The sequence below is a fragment of the Epinephelus moara genome, chromosome 20, assembly GCF_006386435.1.
Source record: "Epinephelus moara isolate mb chromosome 20, YSFRI_EMoa_1.0, whole genome shotgun sequence".
NCBI classification, from domain to species: domain Eukaryota; kingdom Metazoa; phylum Chordata; class Actinopteri; order Perciformes; family Serranidae; genus Epinephelus; species Epinephelus moara.
In genome coordinates this window covers 40849763-40867646 of record NC_065525.1, presented here as the reverse complement: position 1 = coordinate 40867646, position 17884 = coordinate 40849763, and the positions used below count along the sequence as shown (strand labels likewise).

The 17884-nt window shown below is 40.9% G+C and overlaps 1 protein-coding gene across 3 annotated transcripts in view; it reads right to left on the bottom strand.

Moving 5' to 3' along the window:
* The window catches only part of lrriq1 (leucine-rich repeats and IQ motif containing 1), a 53049-nt gene extending 38161 nt beyond the window's left edge, over window positions 1–14888 (bottom strand). Inside the window, exons 1-13 of one of the 3 annotated variants that reach the window (XM_050072478.1) lie at window positions 14578–14888; window positions 12051–12150; window positions 11723–11805; window positions 11496–11616; window positions 10514–10665; window positions 9066–9140; window positions 7140–8693; window positions 5329–5481; window positions 4965–5115; window positions 4236–4429; window positions 3523–3650; window positions 3272–3345; window positions 1775–1868 (exon numbers count right to left, since the gene is read on the bottom strand). In XM_050072478.1, coding sequence (XP_049928435.1) covers window positions 1775–1868; window positions 3272–3345; window positions 3523–3650; window positions 4236–4429; window positions 4965–5115; window positions 5329–5481; window positions 7140–8693; window positions 9066–9140; window positions 10514–10665; window positions 11496–11616; window positions 11723–11805; window positions 12051–12150; window positions 14578–14688 — 2990 coding nt within the window. In that variant the 5' untranslated portion in view covers window positions 14689–14888. Of the gene's footprint in view, window positions 1–1774; window positions 1869–3271; window positions 3346–3522; window positions 3651–4235; window positions 4430–4964; window positions 5116–5328; window positions 5482–7139; window positions 8694–9065; window positions 9141–10513; window positions 10666–11495; window positions 11617–11722; window positions 11806–12050; window positions 12151–14219; window positions 14260–14577 lie in introns of those variants that run through there. The other 2 variants (XM_050072479.1, XM_050072480.1) reach the window with 2 other exon arrangements.
* Window positions 14889–17884: the final 2996 nt, after the last annotated feature.

Here is a 17884-nt window from a genome sequence, read left to right as displayed (position 1 = left end):
GCGACTATACTTGGACTTCAACCTGAACCTTTCCTAAACTGATATAAATTTCACCCTCCTTTCTGAGGGAAACACTGTTCTTGGCTCACATTCCTTCGTCCTCCTTCTCCAGCCCGTACGAGCACAAGTCCGTATTTCATTTAGTGAAGACTTCCTCCGAACCACATGCTCTTAAAGTGGCCCTGATTAATCAGGCGCAGTGTTTTCTTCTTCCACGTCTCCTGGATCAGGGGCTGCCTACAGGGAGGGTAATTCCCAGCGCTCGCCTTTTGGTCCTTTAATTTAGCTGGTGTTATCACTGGCTCAGGATGAAAGGGCCAGGGCATGAGAGTGGAAATACAGAGGGTTAATTCCACTGTTGGCATTGGAGGTTATGTAAAGTTCAATGAAATATTAAGGTAATGTTTCAGTTAAGGCTTAAGACGGGAAAATGTCCACAGGTAACCCATGTTTTTGGGAATAACCCACCGAGCAAGAAAATGTATGAACATAAAAAATGTCCATATTTTTGAACCAACTGGTCAGTAGTATAAAATATTTTACGACACTCAGCCCTTCTCAGTTATGATGTTATGAAGTCATTTTCAAGGCTGAAACATTCGGGGCTGTTTGGAGGGGCAACTGAAGTATAGTTTTTCATATTTTGGTGTTACTAAATGGGTGTGAGGAGCTCTGAGGAGCCAAACAACTTTATGAACATGTAACAGCTGACATCATAGCCCATGACAGACCAATACAAGCACGAAGAGTATGAGTGGTCATTGCATATTTTTCACATAAACTCACTGCAACTGTCTCAACTCGGGTAAAATATTTAGGCACGTTAAGTGAATGAGCAAATTGACACTGAGAGGATAATTGATTTTTCCGTTGTATCAATATTTGGGGAATTACGAGCACTTAGTGCAGCGTACGTAAGCGCAGATGTCGGTGGCACGTCGCAGTAATCTAATAGCGGACGCGGATCACAGTGCTAATCCTGGGAAGTGAACAGGAAGGCCTGTGTTCTGCTGGAATGTTTAGACTACCCGAGCCAGTAGACCGAATCTGTGATAAAGAAATACTAGCTTTTCACTGGTATGTTCCTTTGAACATCAACACGGCGAGTGATATTTCAGAGCAAAGGAAGCTGAAACTGAAACTTCTGTCCAAAGAATTTACAGAAAGAACGACGGAAATTTCTGATTACACGATATTGATATGAAACTGTGTGGCAGGTACGGCAGAGGAGAAGGTGCTAAAGTTCGAGGTGAACAGGCGTCCAGAAATTTACAGAGTACAGGGCACCTGCAAATCAAATTAAAGGGACAGTTCACCCCAAAAACAAATAAACATATTTTTCTTCATACGGTGCTACTACTAGATTGTTTTGGTGTGAGCTGCAGAGTGTATCAGCCATTGAGCCATTCTCTCCAGAGGCTTTTTTGCCATCATGTGACACAGATGGAGGGCAGGAAGTGAGGTCTGGTGGAACGCTGTCAGGATAACATTACTAGCTAACTTTAGCTATCTTTAGCTACAGTTTTCTTCCTACTAGGTCAACTGTTTCCAGAGGTCAGGTGAAACGCTGTCAGGCTAACGTCACTAGCTATGGTTAGCTAACTTTAGCTACTTTCCTCTCCTATCTACTCGTCCATCAATGTCAGGAAAAATATGTCTCTCTAATAGCACAGCCTGGTCTAAAAAGCAGATGCATCATCAGTTGAATTTAGATCCTAGAAAAAGAGTAGCCCATGTGATTTGCTTTAACTCTTCCATCCAGCCATCACCTTACCTCCAGCCCGTCTCCTGCTGAAGAGGATTCCCCGTGAGGTGGACCTCTCGCAGGAACTGACATCCCTCCAGACTCTCACACACGTTCTGGATCTCTGAGAGAGAAAAGCAACTCCGCCTTGTCAGTGTCTATTTCTCAGTCTATTCCTCACTTTCACTCGTGTCTCATCTGGTTATGCAGAGCTACATCAACTTGATGAAAGAAACAGAGATGTGTTTCTGAGACTTGTGGACTAATGCGTCTTATTTCCATGGAGTCATATACTGCACTTGGACAGGCAGCATAAACACTGCAGCATCATAGAAAATAGAGTCATGAGTGTTTATGACTGAAGGTGTGGTGCAGGTAAATTTAGAGCTATTGTATCGTCTTTTGTTAAGTGAAATTAATGTGTAGCTGAGTGGGACACTGGAAAGATGGAGTCAGCAGACAGAAGCTGAAACACCACCAGGTTTTAAACTGGTCCACATTACACACATAGCAGAGGTTGGTGAGCATTTATGGTGATTAAATAGACCAATTTGGAGTGAACGTCACAGTTACGTCACAGCGGTTGCGTGCACATCATGGTGCAGAAATACAGCGGCAGAATAAAAATGTCTTGTTGTGGCGTTGGATGTCAGAAAAGGAATACAGAAAAATATAACCTTTGCTTTTATAGAAAACTTTCACTGAGGACGCCGTTTGAAACTAAACAAAGACCTTTGCAGTTGCTATAATTTGATGTAAACAAACAACCTACATAATATTCACATATGTAATTCATAGAGCCCGACAGTTAGAGCATGAAATAATATTTGGGCCTTTATTTAAATCCACCTGGTGGCAGCAGTATTTACATTGTTCTACAATACATTAAACAATGAAAAGAAGTTCATGAACAAAAATCATTTGATACAGTAAATCTCGGTATTACACATCCTGGACATGACGGAAAAGTACAAAACTGTGTGCATCATGAGATTTGGATGGCTTGAGTTATTGTTTTGTACAGACGCTGGGTTTTAACACAAGGTAGACGAAGATTTTCGGCCGTTGTCACGTTGGCCTTTTAGTTGGACGTCTCTACAACAATTAATTAAGAACAATAAGACAAATCCATGGTTGACAAACACAAGTTTTTACAGTTCCTTATAATGGCAGAATATCTGTCACCACAACATTAATTCAGTTCATATAAACTGAACACAAACTCCTCTACTGAGTGTCCAGCAGTGATTACAGCCTAAATATTGAGATTATAATTAACTGGAGACAATTTTTTTCTACTACATGTAGGTCTTGAACTCAAAGCTACAAAAATGGCTCATTGCAATCAGTTTAGAAATATAAACGTTGTAATGCTTTTTACGTTTTATCTGGCGCTCACACCGACACTACTACTGTCCCTTTCTGCCACCAGTTCAGCTCCGCCCACAAAATATGTCATCACTGTTTACAAACACAAAAAGGGTCTATAGGATTTATATCATCTGTTTAATGAAGACAATCTGTTACCTGACATGCAGTTGAATCGAAGATCCAGATTTGTGAGGGACACAGAATCAGACATGGAGGGCAGCTGGGTAATTCTAGGACACACGGAGAGACAAATTAGAACCCATTTTTATGGACACACTTTATCTTAATTCAATATAAAAGTTGATGTTAAAAAAAGGATTACAGTTTGTGTTATTTTCTCATCTGTGTTTCTATCACATTCAGGTCTGATGCAAAGACAGACATGGAGTCAGACTGGAGGACTGAACCTGTTTTGGGCCACAGAGAGATGTAGCATGAGTGGAAGCCAGCACGCAGTGAGGCTCTGCAGGGAGGAGATGCTGTTGTCGTCGAGATGCAGCTCTCTGAGGAGAACCTGGTTGTTCAGATTCGGGGGCTGATGGGAAAACAGGGTGCAGCTGTCAGTGAACACTGGTCACACTGTGGGGTTAGACTAACTTTGTGCTGCTGCTGGTTCAGCTACACCTAAATGACCTCGTCCATCACTGTCAGCTGTTTTAGTCCTGCTGTGTTGGCAGACATCAGTGTCGGCCACAAGTTAAGTTCCGCTGTGATCAAAGGGTGCATTCAGAAATACTGAAGCTATATATGTTATTATAATAATTACTTTTGTTTGTATGTACTTTTATTTTGCATGTACTCTCATCAAGCAGTTACCACTGAGTTACCAAAGAAAGACCAAGATAAGCTTCAGTAACTGGACATTCTCTCCAGCTGTCTCTTACAGCGTATTCTCATGGAAGACATTTTGACTAGTGTAACTGTGATGTAACTCATAACATCAGTTAGTTCCCTTTCATTGAGTTCTACAAGTGACAGGGCCCTGGTATCGTGCATGCTGAGCAGCAGCAGTGACCCACCGTCTCAAGTGACTTCTGAACACTGAACAGTGACATCAGAAGCAGTTCTTTCAGTAATCAGCTGCAGCTGTTTGTTTGTACATTTGTTTGTTTGTTTGTACCTCCGTCAGGCTGTTGGCTCTCAGGTCCAGTGTGTGGAGCAGAGCGCTGTTTTCCAGCCCCTCCACAGCTGCCAGGTGGTTGTGTGAGAGGTTCAGGTGCAGGAGAGTGTAAATGTCCCTCAGTCCTTTGGTGCTGATCAGCTGGTTGTGATCTACTGACAACCTCTGCAGTCTCCTCACAGACTCCAGACCAGCTGGAGACGAGACGGGAAAATGAGAAGGTATTTATTCAGATTGGAAAACAGCACAGGGTGAGTCTACATATGAGCAGTAAACAAAGCATGAGCAGGTCTAAAAAACGTAATCTAAAATGAGACGGTCCAAAAGTTCCCTCCTATGAGATTCAGTTTCAGAGGTGAGTCACAACACAATATTACAGCAGCTGAATATATGATTCAATGCGTTTAACCTCTCGCCTGGCCAATATCTATTTATGACTTCAGCCTCAGCTCAAGATCACCTCAGTAAATAAATTACTCTTCAATGCATATTGTAGTAAAGTCAGTGAAGTCCAGGAGCTACATCAGAAGAGAGCTGCTGCCCTCTTGTGGAGTATTTCACAAACATCTCAAACTGCCACACACACACATCACACAGACAATAATCAAACTACAAACAGTTTGAGATCTCAGATCTGACACAATCTTGTTATAATGGCAACAATCTTATTCAATCATATTCCAAACATCACAATTATATTTCACAAGGTTATAATTTTTCAATTCTCACCAATGCGAGTGATGGAGTTGTGTGCGAGGTCCAGAACATCCAAATTTTCAGCACCAGTTAAACCGTGGATGGACGTCAGCTTGTTGTGGCTGAGATGAAGAACCCGTAAACTGGTCATATTTTCACAGTCGACAGATGAGATGTCATTTTCCTGTGACAAAACAGAAGACTTTAGGACACAACAAAACATGCCTGTATTGATTTTTACTTTCAGAATAAAGAGATAATGATATTTAATTAACAATAATCCAACCATACAACAGCACAAAACAGCTGGAAGTAAAGATCATGGATTATTTAACTTCCCTTGAAAAACAAGAGACACTAAGAAAATAAAGTCATTATATATGGACTGAAAATCCACCTGTACGTCGATGTAGCAGAGTTGTGGTAACTGCTTGATGCCGTCCAGAGATCTGAGGCCACAGCGTCTGAGCGTGAGGGACCGAAGCTGAGAACACTGAGTGAGAGTGGATAAGTTACAGCCAGGTAAGTCCTCCAGGGTCACTGTGGTCACCTGGAACAGAGGTGAAGATGTTTCAAGGCTCAGAGGTTTGTCTGGATTTTGAGAGGTTAAGCTGGCGTGTGTGACATGACAGAGATATGTCATTATCATATCAAATATCATATTAGGACCAGTCAGAAATGGATTACTGCTTTTTCAGTGCAACCACTCTAAAGCTGGAGTCCAGAACCGTTGTCTCCCCCCTGTGGCACTGAGGGTAAGTACATAAACACTGTAGACATGCAATATGATGTATGCCTCCAGGTGAGTTTGCAACATCTCCCCCGTCCCCAGGAGCGCTATCGTCAAGACTTTATTCTTTTTACTTTAACCTTTTGGGCCCTAGGCCTTTTTGGGATATTTTTACTGCCTTTACTTTTAAGCTCATATCACAGTCATTATAAAGGCTACATACACATGCTATATTTTTTTCAGGACAATCTGGGCTAACCAGATTTGCCATCATTCCATGTCCTTCTATGTGCCTGTATTTTATATTAATTTTTATATCAATGAAAAAAAACAAATCTGTGTCACTAAATTCTTACATTTTTACATGTATCTTACCACAGCAAGTTGGAAGTTGACATATTCTGCCATATATGAAGAGGGGAGACTCTCTGGAATCAGATATGTATATGGTGACTACAGCCCTGTCAGCATGCATAATTAGGCTACAGTTGTCTGGGTGCGCAAAGGTGAAGTTCGCTGGTCTTGTCATACAAAGTTTGATGGAGTGTCAACTGGACAATATGGAGATATTTGCATCTTGAAAGCCGGACTACAAATGTAGATAGACAGGGAGAAACACACTATGCGTTGTTCGGGCCCATAGGGTTAAAGGTATACTATACAGGATTTCATAAAAAAAAAAAAACGTACACAAGGTAATTCCTCTGAATCATCACTTATGACCTGATAAAAGTGTTTTGTCTGTATCTGCAGAAACTCTGCCCTCTGAGTCTCATCACTGATCAGATAAGTTAGCAAAACTGTAACCTAAAAAGTTGTTTATTAACTAAACTGTTTCCCTGACTACAAGATTAAACCTACAGGACACCTCGCCACTTACTGTAACTTCAAACACAGTTGGTTTACAGTTGTCATTTATTCCACGTCGTTTTTTTTTATTTAAAGTTATTTAATTTTCTAACATATCTCATGATGTGCCTGCTATCTGATAGCTCTGGTGGGTGAATGTCTACTAAGCCACCTAAACAGGATTTCAGAGTTTTAAAGTAGAGATTACAGTTCATGTGTCAGTGCTGTTTCAGAGAATTTTCCATAGTGACTGCTCGCTGTATGTGCTTATGTCCCGCCCACACACACACTATCATTGACTGATGAATTGGCGCTGGTTATTTATATTATTGTGGCGTACTAATTATGAATACAGTCCATCTGATGCTGGTTTTGTTTAAGAAGCTACAAATTATATCCAGCCACAAAATGGCAGCTTTTTACAATGTTGCAGAATGGAGTGTTAATAGTAGTTGTGTGTGTCAACTCGTCTTGTCGTGAGTCTTTTGTCTGACCTGGCCTTTATGTCTGAGGGATTCGACCTAAAGCTCCAGCACTCTCATGGTTAAACGTGTTCAAACAGCTTCATCCTTTATAAACAGTTCTGTAAATGTGTCTGTGTCATGGTGGAGTATTTGTGGTAATCTTACCTCCTGCAGGGATTTCCAGCCTGTGGCCCGCAGCAGAGAGTGTGGACAGAGAGGAGGCAGACTGCCGGCCTCAGCAGCTCCTCTCGGCCCTCTCCGACCCCGGACAGAACCTTTCTGCTTCCTCCTGTTCCGGAGGGACAGTTTGGACCAGGGGACACAGTCTCTCATCCATGACAGCCTCTTCCTTTCTGTGTGCTCTGGGAGACACACGGTTGAAAACACAGACACAGTGGAGTCCACAGTTTGATCTGTGGAGGTCTGACTGATGTTCTCCTCTGGGTCATGTTGTGGTGGTCTGGTTTCAGTACTGGTGGGACTGGTTGTGGACTCACTGTGTAAAGAGCTGGAGGAGGTCCAGCTGGTGCCGTCTCCTCGCTGTGAGGCCAAAGTGTTTTCTGTTTTATCTTTATTCTTTTTCTCATTTTCATCCATCAGGCTGTTTTCTTCATCCTCCACCTTCACCTCCTTTTCCTGCACCATTCTCTCTTTGCTCTCCTCTTTGAGTCTTCCTCCTTCCTCTGTCTTTTTGTTCACCTCTTTCTTGTTTTCGTCCACCTCCTCCTCCTCCATCTCCTTCTCTATTCTCACATTTTCCTCTTCCTTCTTTTTTCTCTCTTCCTCCTCTTTTTTCTTCAGGCTAATTTCTTCCTCCAGTTTTCTCTTATCTCTCTCCATCTTCTTCCTTGACTCCTTCAACTCTTTTCTTTCCTCCTCCTCTTTCCTCTCTCTCCTCTCTGCCTCTTCTTTCTTTTTTCTCTCTTCTTCCTCCATCATTCTGATTTCATCCTCCAGCTGCTTTTTTTCCAATATTATCTTGTGTCTTTCCTCCTCCATTCTCCTCCTTTCCTCATTTTTACATTTCATCTCTTCTATCTTTCTCTCTTCCTCTTTCTTCCTCCTCATCTCTTCCTCCATTTTTTTCCTCTCTGCCTCCATCTTTTTTGTCTCCTCTTCCCTTCTCCTGTCCTTTTCATCCTTCATCCTCTTCTGCTCCCCTTCCCTCATCTTCCTCATTTCCTCCATCTCCATTTTCCTCTTTTTCTCCTCCTCATTTTTACGCTTCATCTCTTCTATTTTTCTTTCTTCCTCCATTCTTTTCCTCTCTGCCTCCATCTTTTTTGTCTCCTCTTCCCTTATCATTTTGTCCTCTTCGTCCTTCATCCTCTTCTGCTCCTCTTCTTTCATCCTCTTTTCCTCCCTCTCCATTCTCCTCTTCTCCTCTTCCTCTTTAAGTTTCATCTCTTCTATCTTTCTCTCTTCCTCTTCCTTCCTCATCTCTTCCTCCATTCTTTTCCTCACTGCCTCCATCTTAAGTTTCTCTTCTTCCCTCTTCCTCTGTTCCTCCCTCTCCATTCTCCTCTTTTGGTCTTCCTCTTTTTTAAGTTTCATCTCCTCTATTTTTCTTTCTTTATCCATTCTTTTCCTCTCTGCCTCCATCTTAATTTTCTCCTCTTCCCTTCTCCTCTTGTCCTCTTCATCCTTTATTCTCTTCTGCTCCTCCTCTCTCATCTTCCTCTCTTCCTCCACTCGTCTCTGTAAGTTGCTGATCAGTTCCTAATTAGGGAAGACAGACAGGAGAGTCAGAACAAAGCAGGTTGTCTCATCTCATTAGAAACATTTCATTATGAGAACATAAACCAATAAACACATAAACAGCCCAAAGCCTCGACACCTGCAGAGGAAGTCGGAGCTACGACCTCTCAGAGTAGATTATAATAATCTGATGTTTGAGGTCAGTGAACTTCTGATTCATGTTTTTCCACATTCTCTCACTGTTTCTGAATAATGATGAATTAAGATTAATAACTTCACATGGAAGTCCCAGCACTGAATTAACTCATTAACCAGGGAGGGTGCTGACACCCAGCTGTGTCTGTGCAGGTTGAACATCTGGTGACAAGTGACAACATGAGGATGGAGCCATACCTGCTGAAACAGAAGCTCTTGTTCCAGTTTCTCCTGAGCTCTCTTCCCCATCAACTCCAGTTCCTTCTGGTGGAGCTGGATAAAGAAATAAACATGATAATGGTATATATTATGATATTTTACATTTTTTAAATTCTGGATTTTCTCTCTGATATCTTTCCTCACACAGTGTACAGGCCTCACTGCCTATCAACTATCTATCTTGTTGTCTTTACTTGAATTCTTCAAAGGTATAGGAGGCATTTTCCTTCTTAAGAGCACCTGAGTGATGCAGCAGTTTCCTCAGGTTGTCTGTTTCCTTTATTATTTCATATATTATTCTTGATAGATAGATTCTTCTTCTTCTGGGAGGAACAGTAATTCATATTGGGTTTTTTATATGTGTAATACACAAGAAAATAGCTAACAAAATCATGAATCTTGAATATGTTATTACACAAATGTGAAGTACTGGATTCTATTTTTCCTTTTTTCAGTAAGATGTATATGATATAAATCCCAACACAGAGGGGGATTACAAAGTTGCTCATCTGAAATATTTTCCAAAATCTACATCGGCTATATTTAAGCAATATCACACGAGAGGGAGTGATGTTGTACTGTATATCATCACGGCTGTGATTCGGTCGTAGGCACTCGGCCTGTGGCCTCATGCCGAAGACAGTTACAGCCATGACAATATACAGTACAACGTCACAACCTCGAGTGTGATATTGCTTTTATACAACAGTTCAACAACAGCTTAAACAGCAATGTTGAGTAAGGAAATGTTAACAAAAGGTGATGAAATAAATTATTTAAGTATGTTATGTAGCGCCGCGAAAAAAAAAAAAAACCTCCGGTCTGTTGCCAGGCAACGCAGCACACACGCCAGGAACTCACAAGCTACTTTGTATTTACATTGATCTGCAACTGTGTAACTTCGTCCAGTTCGGCTGATGAAACGTTGGCAAACCTGGATGTTGGCACGGCCGGATTCAGCTTCCACTCTCCCTCATCCTCATCAGTACCTCATCAGATGATCATTGATAATTCCTGACCGTGTTCGCTTCATTTTTGCTCCTCTCCAGTTTGTCGAGGTCGGCTGATGTTACACAAACACACCTGGAGGTCTGCACAGAAGAGTCCTGGCTTTCCTTTTCCTCGTCCTCTCCTGACAACCACTCATAATTTAATTCAAATGTAATTTTGGGGAAAATATCCATCTTCTTGGTGTAACGCTAGTGTCAGTTTGTGTCAATGTAGCGAGTGTGACAGTTAATTAACGGTTGTATTTATATTTATAACACCTGTGAGCAGAGTGATTTTACTGTTACTAGTCCCAGTGATGTTATACTCTATATCAGCACTCACGGACAGAATGCCTCTCATCCAATCAAATTACTCGGTCGGAACTAACTGTTGTATAATAAGAATTCTTATGAGAAGAAGTCCTGAGTAAGACTCACCCTCTCTGCCTCCATTATCTTCTGCAGCTCCTCCTGGAAGTCTCTTTCTCTTTGTCTCCTCCGCTCCTCTTTTTTCATCTCCTCACAGTGTCGTTTCTTTCGCTCTGCCTCATATTGCAGCGTCAACTGCTTCTCTATGTCCACATATTCATCTGTGACAAGGACAAAAATGTAAGCCACCATTAACAGTTACGCAAGCAATGAGGAAAACGTTGCAGTGGTGCCATTATAGGTTTAACTTGAGCTTGTCATCCCCCTCTCATTGTCTTCCCTTTTACCATTTTTCATTGCAGATTACAGTGTGCAGTGAAAACAAAAATAACCCTCAAAATAATGTCTGCAGAAACATATATAGCTATTATCATAAATGAATGATGCGGCAACACTTGGACAAGTCAGCAGGAATATACTGTATGTCATGCTTCAAATATTGTCAGAGCTATACAGGTGGTTTAACAGTTACAGTCTTTAAAATGTTGAATATATAATTTTAATTAGAGTATTTCCATCAGATCAAACACTACGTACTTGTGACAAAAACATCGTCAAAAAGATTCAACCACTGACAGGATTTAAGGAAATTATAAATCAAGTCATGCCTTTAGAAAATGTAACCTTATCCTCTGTCCAAAAGGTTTAATTATGTACAACTTTATCACTGAATCTCCCTATGGTCACAACGGAGAACAAAAATGAGTCAACAGTGACCTCTTGTGGTCAACTGTTCTACCACTATCAGTTTCAGAACATCATCAGAGCTTCAGCAAGGCCTCAACAGTGCGAACAAAAAGGAACAGAGAGGAAAGAGATGTAATGTAGCATCAACATCCATCACACCTGTGCCATTAACTACAGTGTGTAACATGTCATGTTTGTTCACTTTGAATTACCATCATGCTGTCACTCAAACTGTACTTTTGATCCTGTGAGGTTTACACTGCACTGCGTCAAGCGTTTTCACCTCATACTTCTAAACATGTACCTTCGTTGTTGGGACACACTGAAACAACATCGGTGAAAAGTGCTTCTGTCTCTGTGGGTGAAGGAAGAACGAAGGGATCAGTGGAGGTGTTGTTCTCCTCGTTCTCCTCATCACAAATGCCCTGCATCAGGAAAATAAAAATGTAGATCAGTTTGTCACAACGTGTATATTCTGGATGTGTCATACAGAGAGAAGACTGACACTGGACTGCACAGAGAGACATTCACCTGCTTTTTAAGTTTCATCATGTCCTCATCAAGTTCAGATGGAAAGTTCATCATGTCCTCAGTGTGATGTGATGGAGGGGAGGCTGAGAGGAAATTCAAAGAAAACACATCCATCATCACAAGAAACACGCTCAGCCACGGTGTCACCTGTCGGTCGTTTCATTGTACATACTGATACAGCACAGCTAATTGACAGATTCATGAAAGATGATTAGATGAGTCATTTAGTGTCTATTTTCCAAACACAAGAGCTTATTTCGTGCCCTGGTTCACCACAGAGAAGGAACGCCTCTAAAAGTATAAAGTCACATTATGTGCTGCTGTTTACCTTCAAGATCCTCGAGGATGAGCTTCTCACAAACTGCTGCTCTGCTTTTAGAGGCTTCAAAGTAGCAGAGCAGAGATGGGGGGATATCATCTGAGTCCTGCTGTCAGAGAGTTGGTTTGTGTTAGTTTGGTACGTTTAAAAGTGAAGCTGAGGTTCTATCTGCTGTTGTATCTGCATAAACATCCAAACGTGTGTATTTAATAAGCTTTTAGAGACAAAGTGAAGCAAAGACTGGCTGGTTACATGAGAAGAAGAAGTCATGAGAATACACTATGTCACATTACGCGATTGTGGAGTCATAAAATCGTGCCGTGACTTGGCCAACAGACATGACAGACATGCCGACACCGTACGTCGCTGCGTCGGGCTAGAATCGGGCTGATATTGTGAAGTGTGTACCAGGCATAATAAGACCTGCAGTAGGTCAGCTGATGTGCAGAAAATACTCCCAAACTGTCCGTTTACTCCTCGGTGGTGTGTTTTAATATTTGGCTTCCAAATTAATTTCCTTGATGCTTTGCATTTATCACTTTTTCTTGAGAACTGGAACAAAATCTCACTTTTTGGGGTGTTTGATTTTTACTTTTCAGTTGGGCTGGAAAACATATTTCATTTAGTTCTATAGTTTATGTAAACATATAATTTCATTAGAGTGCTACTGACCTTTTCACAAAACAAAAAAGAAACCACGATGGAGATGGGTTTGTCTTTATGACAGCATATATAACAGTTGGCCCCACCTTTAAATTAAATGCGAGTTCTTCTTTGAACATGGGAGTATTTCTGAGGTGGCAATCTGAATTTAAGAATCTGCTCTCTGGCCAACACGCTGTCTCTATGGGCACCCTAGTTCTATGGGCCCCAATGCAACCGCACTGCCTGCACTGTCTATGTTTATGCCCCTGGTCCCAATTCTCTAGAGTGAGTGGCAGCCCTGCAGGACAGTAGGGTTGGGTACCGAAACTCGGTACTTTTTGTACTTGGTACCGATTCACGTCGGTACTACCGAGTACCGATTCACTTAAAATTAATCGTGCCAAATTTCGGTACCTGAGGTGGAGGCGGAGCGAGAGCGCATGACTCGTACCTCAGACTCAGCAACAATGGTGAGCCAAAAGCGGTCCAAAGTCTGGCTGCACTTCACACCAGTCGACGGAGACAGTGCTCGCTGCAATATTTGCGACGCAACGTGCAAGGCAGGCGGGGGGAACACTTCCAATTTAAGGAATTGTATTTATTTCTATTTAAATCTTTTTATTGAATTTTCAAAATAAATGCACGTGCAGACAAAAGTTAACGTGCAGCACTGTTTCTAAATGTTCTCAATAAAATGTTGAAACTGAGAAGTTTAGACTTTAAAAAGTACCAAAATAAGGTACCGTTTGGTACCGGTACCGAATTCCAGATACCGGAACCGTATCGGTTCAATTATGAACGGTACCCAACCCTACAGGACAGTGCTGTGTAAAGAAGTCAGCTTTCAACTTTCACCTTTGACTAATTGCCGCCCGGCCCGGTGAAACCAAACACACAAATACTTAAACATAAAACATAATGAAATATATAAAACACACAGCAGAAATATGTTAAACATGTGCTCAACCCCACCTGTCAAACTGACATAACTTCCTCACTAAGAGAAAAAGCAATGGAATTTTTTTCTTTGCATTTTTTTTCCTTGGGTCTATAAAACAATAATCAATGTTCATGTTAACAGACTCCATGAGTTATCAAATACAGGCCTCTACCAAACGTTGATATAACCTCTCACGGTAACGGTGTATGATGTATTCTAGATATTTACCATGACAGTAGCCTACTTTGAAAACATTTGAAAAATAGTGAAAAAATAAAAATCATATAGATTTTTTTCATCATGTATGTAATGGAATAACATTAAATTTAAGGTATTAACAACAGTAACTATTCATCCTTATTTTGTTTTACAAAAACTGTGAATTCAACAGTTTGGTTGGCTTTAGACAAAAAAAGTTTTGTTTTATTTCTTCGTCCTTTTTAGTCACATTTGCTTGTCTTTACTTCCTTTACCTTAAAAGGCCAAATCAACACTTTAGTGGACCCTCATTAGATTTTACCTTGTGTATTAAGTTACATAAACCCGTTCAGTGAGACCTCTGGTTCTGAAACATGTCGAGTACACATGCCTACCTCTGAAACCCACCACACACACAGCCCCCACAGAGCCCACGTCTGCTGTCAATGTTTATGTTTCTAACTTCCTGTAGAGACAGACTGTTCAAAGACACAGCGACACCCAGAGGATTATATTAACATTACAACCCCAAACAAGTTCAGTCAGGTTAAATTAACTTCAACACATTTTTCATTAACATAAAGTGACTCAAAATGTCTTCTACCAAACGGTTAGACAGCACGATAAAGGGTTAACTGCTAGGCTACTTAAGCTAGCTGCTAGGCTTCTAGCCACAGTTAGCTTGCTGTCAAAGAGTTAATTTAATTTTATATTACAGTGTCGTCACCTCAAAATGAGATTAACGTTACTCACCGTCTCTTCATGGAAAGAAAAACTCTCCTGCTCTTCACTTCCATCAGCATCAGAGAGGATCTTTTCATTTAGCTCCCGCATCATCGTGTCAAACATCTCATTAGCGTCCATTTTAAAACGTCAGCGACTCGTTTGCGTTTAACGTTTACTTTTAATAACGCCCTTTTGACGTCACAAAGTTATTTTAACTTTATAATATAATCGCTGATACTCATACTCGCTGTTTATCTGGATAATATGCGGTTCATTTCAGTATTTGGTGGCATGTAGAACAAGTCCTGTTCGCGTCTAGGAGATACTTCCGTCTCCATGGAAACGACGCTGTGAGCTACGTAACCTCGCGAGGGTCAAACCGTACAAAAGGCAAAGGGGAAATGTCCATTTCAATTCAATTCAATAGAACTTTATTTATCCTGAAGGAAAATCTTGTATCTGAGAATACTTCACATTACAGTAACAACAATTGACATTCACTAGCAGAACAACCAGTGGGTTCCCTGGGTCAGGGTCATTCACTGGGCCCAGTATTAAAACAATAGATTATTAATATCTGCCAAAATATACACACATCCTCGCCTCTGACACCTCCACTCCCAGGACAGAACCAGCTTTCCTGATGAGCTTATTGAGTCTGTTAGCATTTCGTCACAATAAATGTCTTTACAACTCATATTTAGCAAAATGGTTATTTCTTTCAGTTACATTTATTTATATTTATCACTTTTATTTACATTTATTTTTTTATTCATTCTTGCATCTGTATTTTTTTTAATCACAGTCTCTTATATTGATAACTGACATTAACTCATTTTGATTTAATAGCACTTTATATATCCCAAAGGAAATTGTTGTGCCACAGAATGCTTCAAGTACAATAACACAAACTGCAGTAAAAACAGTTAACGTTTGGGTTATTTTTGGTAATTCAATGTATTTTGGGGTCTTTTTGTTGTGTTGTAATCATTTTTTGTGTATTCTTGTGTTTATTTTGTGTCTCTTTGAGGTAAATTAGTGTCTTTTTTAGTCATTTTGTGTCTCTTTATAGATTTTTATTTTGTCTCCTTGTGGTTGTTTTGTATCTTTTTGTAGTTGTTTGGGTTTATTGAGGTAATTCTATGTATTTTGGGGTCTTTTGTTAGTTTGTGTATCTGATTGTTTTTTTGCCTCCTTGAAATACTTTTCTGTCTCTTTTAGTCTTGTTTTGCCTCCTTGTGGTTGTTTTGTGTCTTTTTGCAGTCATTTGAGTCTCTTTGTGCTAATTCTGTGTTTTATTGAGGTAATTTTATGTATTTTTTAGTCTTTTTTGTCACCTTGTGATCATTTCATGTATCACTGTGGTTGCTTCGTGTCTCTGTAGACATTTTGTGTCTGTATTTTCTGTCTTCTTGTGGTTGTTTTATGTGTCTTTGAGGTAATTTTGTGTCTCTTTGTTGTTGTTGTTTGTCTCCTTGTGGTCATTTTCTGTTTCCCAGAAGTTATTTTATGTTTCTTTAAGATAATTTTGTGTCTCTTTGTAGTCGTTTAGGTCTCTTTGAGGTAATTCTGTGTTTGGTTGAGGTAATGTATGTATTTTTTTAGTGTTCTTTGTCACCTTATAATTATTTTGCATATCCTTGTGGTTGTTTTGTGTCTCTTTGCAGTTCCTTTGCATCTCTTTGTGTCTCTTTGTGGTCTTTTTGAGTCTCTTCCTGGTCTATCAGTGTTAATTTGTTTAACATTTGCTAGTGAAGGCCAGGTGGCCCCCTGACACTTTGGGCCCCTGAGCCTTGTGTAATCCATCCATGGGCAAAAGCAACCACTTTATTAATAATTGCAGAATATGATTACAAAAGGCGTAAAGGATCTCAACTGAAAACGTCTTTCTAAAAAGAAGAAAGCTGCATGACTTAGTCGAACACCAGATTACCTGTAAGTTTAAAGAACACAGTCGAACATCCTTCATCAAACACAGTCAGATCTTCACAACTGAAAAGATTGTCATTACTCCCTCAAAATGTTTTATAACTTCCCAAACTTACTGACCAGTGTCACATTTTGGCACAATAAGCCGTACTGCAGAATTGTTTGGTTGCAGTGCTGCGTAGTGGAAATGAAATGTGGTGTCATGGACCTGTGTGGGCATTTTGGGCAGCGAGCTAGGAGAGGTCAGTGAGCCTAAGACCTTGTAGGTGAATCACAGGACCAGAAGAACAAAAAAATATGTCAGGCTGTGAACAATGCACACTTTTTCCATGGCATTTCTGATCACAAAGACCAGTTCCTCTCTCCCGTGGTGAAGTCTGTGCTGTTGTGCTGTACTCCTTCTCTTTGAGGAGATTCCAGTGGCCCACGCAGGTTTTCCCATACACATTCCCGAGGGCTTTCTAAAAGGAACCCAGTCTCCTTCCTCAGAGTTTCAAAGAAGAACAGCATGTCCTCCATCCCAAACTGTTTGCTCCGGAGACACACCGAGGCCTGTTCTCCATTCTCGTGACACTCCTGGACGAAAACATAACAACAGAATGGCGCCAGATCAGACTTCATTTTTTCCTTCAAAGGCCAAAAGTGAATTCCACCACGACAATGAAAGGCACTACATCTACAACACTTATGTGGCCTACAAGGTCAACACCATCAGAATCTTCTCAGGTCCGGCACAGACATGCTTTCATAAAGGTCATTACAGGTCAGAGCACAACTTCAGTTCTGAAGCTGACGGGCAGAAACAGGACACTTTGGTGCTGCCCCCGTTGTTGGAGTCAAACTGCCTGTCCCTTATGTTTCATTAGGTCCTCTAAGAATCATTGACCAAGTTCAATTGCTCAAAAAGGCTCCATCAGCAAGCCTTGTCCACTCCGATTAGGACCAGGCCCTTTGTCAGTGGGCAAGGTGTCCGTCGCTTTTGTCCAAGTGCACGGAACCCAGACAGCAGCCAGACAGGGCCAAGCTGCAGATTTACACAGCAGATTACGCCAGTCAATGGCGGCTCCGGCCCAAACGCAGCAGAGGTTTGGATAGCAGCCGTGTGTTTACACTGTCAAGGGTTTTCTGTTACTCGTCTGTAGCCATTATCTTGGCAGCCAATGGGCCTATCAAGCCTATCATTTCCATCTGGGGGCTTTGACGAAAGAAGGGATTGGAGGGAAAAATTACCACCACCAAAAACTGCATTTTAACCTTCCCTTAGAATGCACAGGCTGCAAGTCACAATCCGTTAGATATTATCACATCAGATATTATCAGTGCGAATGATCCATCCCTTTAACAAAGTACTAGTATTATTATTACTACTGTGCCATTGTGCCATTATTACTATTATTACCACATG